This window comes from Rhipicephalus microplus, chromosome 5 (assembly GCF_043290135.1).
Source record: "Rhipicephalus microplus isolate Deutch F79 chromosome 5, USDA_Rmic, whole genome shotgun sequence".
Taxonomy (NCBI): domain Eukaryota; kingdom Metazoa; phylum Arthropoda; class Arachnida; order Ixodida; family Ixodidae; genus Rhipicephalus; species Rhipicephalus microplus.
In genome coordinates this window covers 50,271,321-50,281,004 of record NC_134704.1, presented here as the reverse complement: position 1 = coordinate 50,281,004, position 9,684 = coordinate 50,271,321, and the positions used below count along the sequence as shown (strand labels likewise).

General features: G+C 49.5%; 1 protein-coding gene across 1 annotated transcript in view; it reads right to left on the bottom strand.

Moving 5' to 3' along the window:
* Positions 1 to 564: 564 nt before the first annotated feature.
* The window catches only part of LOC119174579 (uncharacterized), a 53,533-nt gene continuing 44,413 nt past the window's right edge, over positions 565 to 9,684 (bottom strand). The window contains exon 7 of the mRNA XM_037425556.2: positions 565 to 3,555. Coding sequence (XP_037281453.2) covers positions 1,834 to 3,555 — 1,722 coding nt within the window. The 3' untranslated portion in view covers positions 565 to 1,833. The remainder of the gene's footprint in view (positions 3,556 to 9,684) is intronic.

Here is a 9,684-nt window from a genome sequence, read left to right as displayed (position 1 = left end):
TCGAATCCGCATGGTGGACGGCCCAGAGTTGTGCCGTCACGTTCGAGCCAAGCAGTGCGGCCTTCCAGTGCGAGCGGAGGCTGGCAGTGGAAAAGATGAATTTATCGGCACCAAGTTGTCTATTGGGCCCCGACACTCCCACACCATGCGACTAAGAGAGGCAACCTCACCACACGACATGCATCAGTTTGTAATCGTCTGTAGAGTACAGCTTGTGTCCTGTTTAGCCTACTGTGAAAGGGTGGGTATGTGCATCTCTGTAACTGGTAGTGTGTGGCGATATCGTGAAACCTGGTCATACGATCGCTATCATTCCACACTCAAAACGCACAGTGAGCGAGGCCTCGAACAACGCAAAAAGAGGCCACACGAGGTTTTGTTCGACTTACCCATTATGATTCGGGAAGTGTCACACACAGTCATTATTTGTAGTGATGCAACAAAGCAGAATGTGAACATTCCTATTAGTTTTACACAATGCAGGATACATGCAAAAGAAGCCTGTAACAGAACATGTACTTGCAAGAGATGTAGTACACATCCACGTGAATATAGAACTGTCACTAAGCCACAGAGCAAGATCAAATTTATTTGTGAAGAAGTTCCCAACTGTTACCGTGCAAACAAGTGAGTGTACAGCAGCCACACAGCAGGTGCCTGCATACAGCAGAACAGGTTAAAAAGTTTTATTGTATAGTGAAAGTATATTACAACTGAATTTTCAAAAGAAAAAAAAAAGAAAGAGCTTGTTTTCGAGCAGGGATATTTACAGGTGCAGACTATTGTCCATGTGCGAAAACAAAAGGTACGTCTTTATGTACAAGAGTCTTAAAATACAGAGGAGTGCCTTCTGGCCACACCAGTCTGCACTAACTGCAACATAACCTATTAAACTTTTATCAACGCACAGGGCAGGGCACAATTTTCAGCTTTCCCAGGATTGTTGAGTGCTACCCGCACGCGGACACGACTAGAACATGCCTGTTCACACAAGACAGCCGCATAACTTGATTTTTTTTGTGTATGTATTTGAAAGCCGCGCCCTCCTTCCACATCCACGCCGAAATGCCCCTAAAGAGCGCTAGTGCCAAGTCTTTTGCTCTAACAACTGGCCATGAACGGGAAATGAACTGGTCGACAGCCAAATGCTACAGCACGGCCAATTGTGCCGACGTTGGGATTGGAGGTGTTGAGTAAGGTCAAATAAGTTACAAGCACAGCATCTCATAAATTAGCTTTAGAAAAATCTCAGTAAAATATATGTCAAAGATGAAACATGACTGCACTTTCGCACTCTCTGACAAACACTTTGTACACTTTGCAGCCAGCCCGCAGCAAAAATAACGAACTTCAGATTTCACAATTCTCTTACACGTGAAAGAATGATGTATAAGGCTACGATCAACCAAACAACAAATAAACATCTCAAAACAACCCATAAAAACAACAATGCTTGATGAAAGGGGGAACGAAAAGAAAAAGAGGACACAATGAAGTTGGCACCTGTTCTGGTGCAATAAGCCCACCTAACAGAAGAAAAAGAAAAGGAACAAAACAATGGCTAGGGTTGATGACATGATGAACGCACATGCTTTCTGTTGCAATGCAAACAGGTCCAACAGAACATGCACACAAACACAGGCAGGCCTCAAATGGCAAGAAAGTTTTGGCGCTGCATGTTCCCCCAAAATCCAATGCCCATTGCACTCGAGTACAGTTATCACAGGCAGAGACGCAAAGCAACTCTTGAGCTTCTCAATGGGCCAGGCCACAGACAACGGTACGGAGGGCCACGTACATTCTTCCACCTCACACCAGAGATTCAGCCGTGGATCACCTCGTCCTGACTTTTTTCGTGGCTGAGCGCGTCTTACCACCGCTCGATGACGAACTTCGTGTGAGGCGCTTCCTGGGAGACGAGTCCTCGCAGCACGGGCAGCTACGCTTGACAGATGCCTCCCGAGAGCGTGTACGACAGTGGCTGGTACATGGCTTTGTATCCTCTTCTTCCGCACGGGGCTCCACAAGCTTCTCGTTGGCCAGGGCAGTGGTGGCACCTGTCCCGTCCGACTCCTCGCTCACGTCGCCCGCCTCCTCCTCCTCGTCTATGTTCGGAGAGCCATCCGCAAAGCTAAGCAGGCCCTCCTGGTCCTGTATGGACATTACGTTACGGGGTGCAACGAAAAAATCCAGAGTGTCCGTCCCATATTCGCCGAGCGACTCGACCGCTTTAATGTCTTCCAGCAGCGCTGCCTGGTCGGCCGCGTTCCAGGGCTCTTGCGAACCTTGGCACTCTTCATCATCATCCTTAATGTCATCGGTCATTCCCATGTGCTGCACCGTGGGCTGAATGTCGTCAATGTCGTCCTGTGCGTCACTGCCATGGTTGACTCCTGCCTCCTTTCCGAGCAGGCTCTCCAGGCCAGCTCCGGCTTCCAGTGCCTCGTTAACCTCATCATCGTCGCAGTCCATCGGCCCCGTAACGGGACCCTCATCCCTGTTAACCAGCGGCCCTCCCGTCGACGTCCAGGCGGACATCTTTGCCACTTCCAGGGACTCCAGAATGTCTGCCGGATCTAGGTTCTTTGAAAGCTCTGGCGAGCCATGGCTTTTGACCTGCTTGGAAACAAGACTTCTCGGAGCCTGTTGCTTCGCACTTTCCGTGACCACGTCTGACAGAGACAGCTCGAGTGGATTGTTCTCTTTTCTTGAGAAGAAGTCTCGTGGAGTTTGAGGAATAACGTTGAAAGATGCATTGTCGCAAATGAGTGAAGAGATGCCAGGATCCGAGGGTTCGTCCTTGATTCCATACAAAGCACTCTCCTCCAAATCAGAGGGAAGGCCAGGACTCTCGAAGGACAGCCTCTGGTCTTCGTCGGTGGTCTGAGCGCAAAACACCTTCTCAGGACTCAAGCTCTCATCGTCCTCGGCCACATCGAACAACATGCGTTTCAGAGGCTGGGGTGAATGCTTTGGTGTTTTGTAGGGCTGGGGAGTCAGCGCATCTCTTGACGGCTGCTTCGTCACCGCGACTCGCTGCTGTGGAGAGGGGGTATCCCTTGAGCCGTGTGACGGCACGTGCAACGACTTAAACACCATCTTGTGCACGTTCTTTTGATGGCGGCGCAGGTTGTAAGCGGAGAAGAACCCTCGGTTGCATCGGTCGCACGTGAACTTCGAAGGCGACTGAAGTCCATTCTCCTGGCAAGAGCCACCGGCAGAAGCTACCTTAGCCTTCATGGCGAGCTTTTTGGAAAGACTGGAGCCACTTTCGAAGATACTCTCTCCGACTGAGGATGGTGTCATGGCGTCCCTCGCATCGCCGTCGGAGTTCAACTGTTCAAGCAGCAGTGATGACTGACTAGACCACTGGTAAGGATCACAATCTGGCTCGGAGGGGACAGAGTCGGAAACATACAGGATGCTGTTTAACTCGTCTTCGTGCTGTAGACGCCGCAGAAGAGCGTTCTCTTCATAGAGGTCTTGCACGTCACAATCTGATGAGTCATCACTAGAGTAGTCCAGCTCATATTGTTGGCATTCTTTAATAATTGCCTGTGCAAATGAACAAAGGAAAAGATGTAAATGTAAAAGTAAGCATGCAAAGAGTTCCCAAATATAGCATCTATAATAAAACACAGATCCACTAGCATACAAATATAAATTCAACCTGCCTACAGGTAAATGCAGAACTGCAATTTCACTTCACAAATATTTGTCAAGATGCACATTTCTAAGCAGGCTGTACATACAATGTGGATATTTCCACACAGCGTCAAGTTTATCTGGGCATGTGCAATTGGTTCAGGACGTAGAGCCCCGTACATATGAGAACACCACAAGTAAGAATGGAACAGATGATCACCAATCGTGCCCGACTGGCAGTTTGTACAGAGAAAGCTCTTGAAGGACAAGACTGCATGATAAACCCCTCAGTTATATAACCTTACTCAAGGCAGTGCTTTTATTTCATTATCACCTATACCATAGCAATAGCATACATAACAGTCATCGCTTTTGTTACTCATTGTATCATCTTGATAAAAAAATTAGCAAAGCGTTCAGACTGTTCACCAAGCATTTCAACGATCATAAAATTGAGCATTAACGCGAGGAGTCTGCAACAAAAGTGAAACACTTCAGTTTGTATTTTTCATGAAACACGAATAAAGTATTTTTTTTTCCTTTGCACGCCATCCACAGAGAAATGTTTATTCATAATGCAAGGGTATGAAAAAATCCTAGTGACGCACACAACCTAATCTTCGGACGAGAAACAAACGTTATGCCTATCATTTCAGCAGTTCTTTTAAGACACAGCATTAAGGCAGATACAAAACATGCTGTTCTGCCGTGTTGCCAACGGAAGTATGGTAGCCCTGTTGGGGTAATTTCAAATCCGTGCACAGTGCTCTTAAGATGAAGCTACAGATCAAAATTTTAAGTCTTCCAGCTGATGCTTGTAACATCACAACATAACAGCCCACAACAAAACACTATCCCTGGGGGTGCTGCATACCGATAAGACAAACTCAGGGCAACATTGTTTCACAATTTTGGAGCATGCAATGTTGGGTGAGTTGTTACTTTTTTTTGAGTTCCCCATTTTGGCACTCACTTTTTTTTAAAATGATTTCACCACGTGCACATGTTTCTGGGAACACTACTGGTTAAACTAGCAGTACTTATTATCCCATTTGCCCATTTCGTCAAAAACTTTTCTTTTGATACTTAAAATGATTCTATGTATTGTGCCAGCAGCGAGTCGCGCTGCTGGCACAGCACACGAGGTATTGCATTGCACTGAAATTGAGAATCTTAGTTTTTTTTTGTGGGGGTTTGCAATAGATACGAAATTTCAAACATTTTTCTAATAGTGTTTGCTTTTTATTGCTTCACACAAAATTTTACTAATGGAACTTGTTTAAGACCGATATAGTTAACAAAATTAACGCCAAGTAGTGCTTTCAAATTTTAGATATGCTTCACCACATGACATTCTTGTATTGCAAAAGGGGCTTTTCAGGCTCTGCTTCAGTGTTAAATGTATTGACTAAAAAAAAGCACTGGTTCCAACATGGAGATGATAGATGTGGCAGTGGTGTGGGCTCAATGCTGTTTTGGAATTGAAATTCGGGCTGGAATTCCGAAAAGTAGGACATGAAAGATCGTTAGCGTCCAAAATTTCAGATGTTCTTATATATTGACGTCTACAAGGCAGATTTGCAACTTCAGACTCAAACGAAGCACACCCTCGACTGCAACATCAGTTGGGCACAGAAGTTGAAAGAGGAAGAGAGGCTGCTGAAGAAATAGCACCTTTACCTTTCACATGTAAAGTGTTGTAGGCAGCCCTCTGGTTACATCAAATCGTGTACATATATACAATTCAACCTCTGCATTGTCTCATTGATAAGACAACTATGAGACACCGACACGCCAGCGCTTCACCAACCAAGCTGAAAAAACACTTTCATGTTGCTGTTTCATAAAAGAATCCTCTTCAGCATATTTTTTTTGCAATGTCACTCCGAAGCATGAGAAAATTATGCAATTCGATTTGCACTCACTCTTCAACATTGGATTTCGCTTAGCACCCAAAATTTTGCTACTTTTGCTATGTAATTTCTGTACTTTTGCAATGTAATTTTCCATTTCTTGTTACTAGCATTGCCATTAACCCCTTATCACTGACTCCTGCTTAGGCTCTAACAGAGCCTGAAGCATTTGTATATGAACAAATCACACAAGTGAACCTTTACTGCTCTGTGTGATGACAGCAGAATAGAGAGTCAAACGTTAGCATATAATTCAGTTTTGGCTTGAGTTCCTGCATAAAAAGAACTGCAAGATGTTCAGCGACAAGTTGCCAACAGATACACAAGGTCTGCAAGTGTTCTTGAACACAGAAATTGAACACTTGTGGTAAAGCCTTTGAACAGTGGGTCATCCTCTTCAGCGCCTTCTAGTGGGTCGCCCTTTTCTTAAGAAGAAGAGCAGCTCGTGCAGAGAGTCGATCCCCGCATTGACTGTCGCTGTCGTGAATCATCCCTGAGTGTCCGTCAATAAACCGCTTAACAATTTGGTGGAGAGTGCTGTGCCCTTCCAACACCTTCGGTCAGCATTCGATGCCCTTGGAGCTTCGATCCCGTACCGTGCCTCCAACCATGTACCAAGACGCCGCCCAGCAAACGCTTCCTCCTACACCGACGCCATGTCCCGGTGTCCCCCGCATCCGCGACCCTCCTGTCTTCACCGGCGCGGATGGCACTGACGTCGAGGACTGGCTTGCCATGTACGAACGTGTGAGCGTCCCCAATCATTGGGATGAGGCAGCTAAACTCGGCAACCTGTTCTTCTACCTTGCGGGGGTGGCCGGAATGTGGTACAATAACCACGCATCTGATTTCCCGACTTGGTCCGCTTTTAAAACCGCTGTCGTCGACGTGTTCGGCCGCCCTGCCGTTCGTAAGCTGCAAGCTGAACAGCGTTTACGTGAACGAGCCCAGCAGACCGGTGAGTCCTTCACAAGTTATATCGAGGACATCCTTGACTTGTGCAAAAAGGTCGACCTGAACATGTCAGAGGCTGACAAAATCACGCATGTTCTAAAAGGCATCGCCGACGATGCCTTCACCATGCTCCTGGCAAAGAACCCCCGCACTGTGGCAGAAGTCATCATGTTATGCCAAAGTTACGACGAGCTGCGGCGGCAGCGCTTGATGACCCGTCGCCCGCCACCACGTGATGCTGATCTCTCAACCTTGTCAGCAGTTCCAGACCACGCAACCTTGCTCGCCGAAATCAAGTCGTTCGTGCGTGAGGAAGTTGCCCGCCAGGTCTCTCTACTGGCTTTTGCTTCCCCACAACAAGCTCAACAGCCATCAAGTACACTTCCACCTCCGCTCCGCCGAGCCATTCAGCAGGAAATCGCGGAGGTCGTCCCTGAATACCACCAGCCACCTCCTGCATCTGTGCCACTCAGCTACGCCCAAGTTGTTGCCAGGCCGCCCCCACCGATTTCTGTCACTGTCCCGCTAAATTACACCGAAACCGTCGCGAGGCCCCAGGCCTTTGGAGAACCTGTCTCGCCTACATACGCCGGCGTCACCCACGTGCCCCGAGTGCCGCCTACCATGCACTCATATGAGCAGCCGGCTCGCCAATCGCGTTCTGCGACATGGATGCGACCAGCAAACCAATGGCGCACTGCTGATAATCGCCCCATCTGCTTTGCTTGCGGTTGCGTCGGTCATGTGGCACGATATTGCAATCGTGTGCAGCAACCGCAGGTCGCCTCCAACTTTCCCAGCCAGTCAAGCCGCTCTTACGACCAACCGCCGCCTATGTCACCGTCGTCCCACCCCATTGCGTCTACCCGCCGTTCACCATCTCCACGACGTCGCTCACTGTCACCGATGCGGCCACGTCCACTCGAGGGCGACCAGGAAAACTAGTCGTCGCAGTCCACGAGGCAAGGGCTGCGACGCTGTCGAACTGCGGAAGCCCTCAGGAAAGCCCGTCGAACGTGATAGACGTGCTTGTGGATGGCGTTCGTGCATCTGCCCTTGTAGATACTGGAGCCGCCGTATCCGTGATGGACGAAAAACTTTGCCGATTACTGCGCAAAGTGACCACGCCGCTTTGCGGGCTCTCCCTCCGTACAGCCAGCGCCCAAAGCATTCACCCTACAGCGATGTGCACAGCCCGCCTTATGATTCAGGACGTGATGTATGCGGTCGAATTCATCATAATTTCTTCATGTTCTCATGACGTTATCCTAGGATGGGATTTTCTCTCCCGCCACGACGCCGTCATTCATTGCGCACCAGCAGAAATAGAACTCGCGCCATTCTCTTCTTTGACGCCGGCCGACAGTCCATCCGCTGCAAGCAAGTTACTCGTCAGAGACGACACTCAAGTGCCTGCAAACTCGTCTGTTGCGGTGTCGCTCTACTGCGCAAGCCTTTCTGACACCGCTGCACTCCTCTCGCCATCTCATCGAGTTTTCATAAGAAAAAGCTTGCTGGTTCCTTTCGCGGCCGTGCAACTCACTCACGGCAGCACCACTATTTTTGTTGTGAACTCATCTCCGTACAGCGTTACGTTGGTGCGAGGAGAATGTCTCGGCAGCGTGGAACCCATCGAAGACGCGCAAGTTATGGATGAACCCGATGACAAGCACTGCCCAAGTTCCTGTACGCTTGGTGCTGTTTCGACATCTGCTTCATCATCCGATGATATATTCGGTCCCTGCATACCCGACGACCTTACGCAGGGCCAGCGTTCCCAGCTTTTGGGCCTGTTGGAAGAATTCCGCTCTTCTTTCGATGTCGCTCAACCTTCTCTCGGCCGCACATCCACCGTTACGCATCGCATCGACACAGGCGCACAGCCACCGCTGCGGCAACGTCCATATCGCGTATCTCCCACAGAACGCCGTGTAATCAACGAGCAAGTCGACGACATGCTTCGCCGCGATGTTATTCGCCCCTCTAGCAGCCCCTGGGCATCTCCTGTCGTTCTCGTCACGAAGAAGGACGGTTCTGTGCGGTTCTGTGTGGACTACCGACGCCTCAACAAGATCACTCGTAAGGACGTGTATCCACTACCGCGGGTAGATGACGCGATTGACAGCCTGCAAGGAGCAGAATTCTTTTCATCCCTCGATTTGCGCTCAGGGTACTGGCAAGTACCTATGGCTGAGGACGCTCGACCAAAGACCGCTTTTGTCACCCCTGACAACTTGTACGAGTTTAACGTTATGCCGTTTGGGCTGTGCAATGCGCCCGCCACCTTTGAGCGCATGATGGATACAGTTCTGCGTGACCTGAAATGGCACACGTGCCTGTGCTACCTCGATGACGTCGTCGTTTTCGCTCCTGACTTCTCGATGCACCTTCAACGCCTTCGGCATGTTTTAACGCGTCTGAGAAACGCCAGTCTGCAACTGAACCTAAAGAAGTGCCAATTTGCAGCTCGGCAGCTGACAATACTCGGCTACGTCGTGTCCAAGGACGGAATTCTCCCTGATCCAACCAAGCTTCGGGCCGTGACCGAGTTCCCCAAGCCGACATCCGTGAAGGAACTGCGCAGTTTCGTAGGACTGTGTTCCTACTTTCGGCGCTTCATTCGAAACTTCGCGACTATCATATCGCCGCTGACGAAGCTTCTCGGAAGTAACGGGCCTCTCCATTCGTGGTCATCACAGTGCGACGACGCTTTCAGAACACTTCGTCGTTTGTTGACGTCGCCTCCCATACTCCGTCACTACGACCCTACGGCCCCTACAGAGGTACACACGGATGCCAGTGGTGTCGGCCTCGGCGCTGTCCTTGCGCAGTGCAAACCAGGCTTCCCGGAATATGTCGTGGCGTACGCGAGCCGTATGCTTACTAAAGCCGAGACTAATTACACAGTCACCGAGAAAGAATGTTTGGCAATCGTCTGGGCCCTTGCAAAGTTCCGACCTTATTTGTATGGTCGCCCATTTGATGTTGTCACCGACCACCACGCACTATGCTGGTTGTCGTCATTGAAAGATCCCTCAGGCCGTCTCGCCCGGTGGGCACTTCGCCTGCAAGACTATGACATCCGCGTGCTGTACCGCAATGGAAGGCAACATGCTGACGCCGACGCCCTGTCGCGCTCTCCCTTGCCTGACGACAATGCCAACAACTCAGT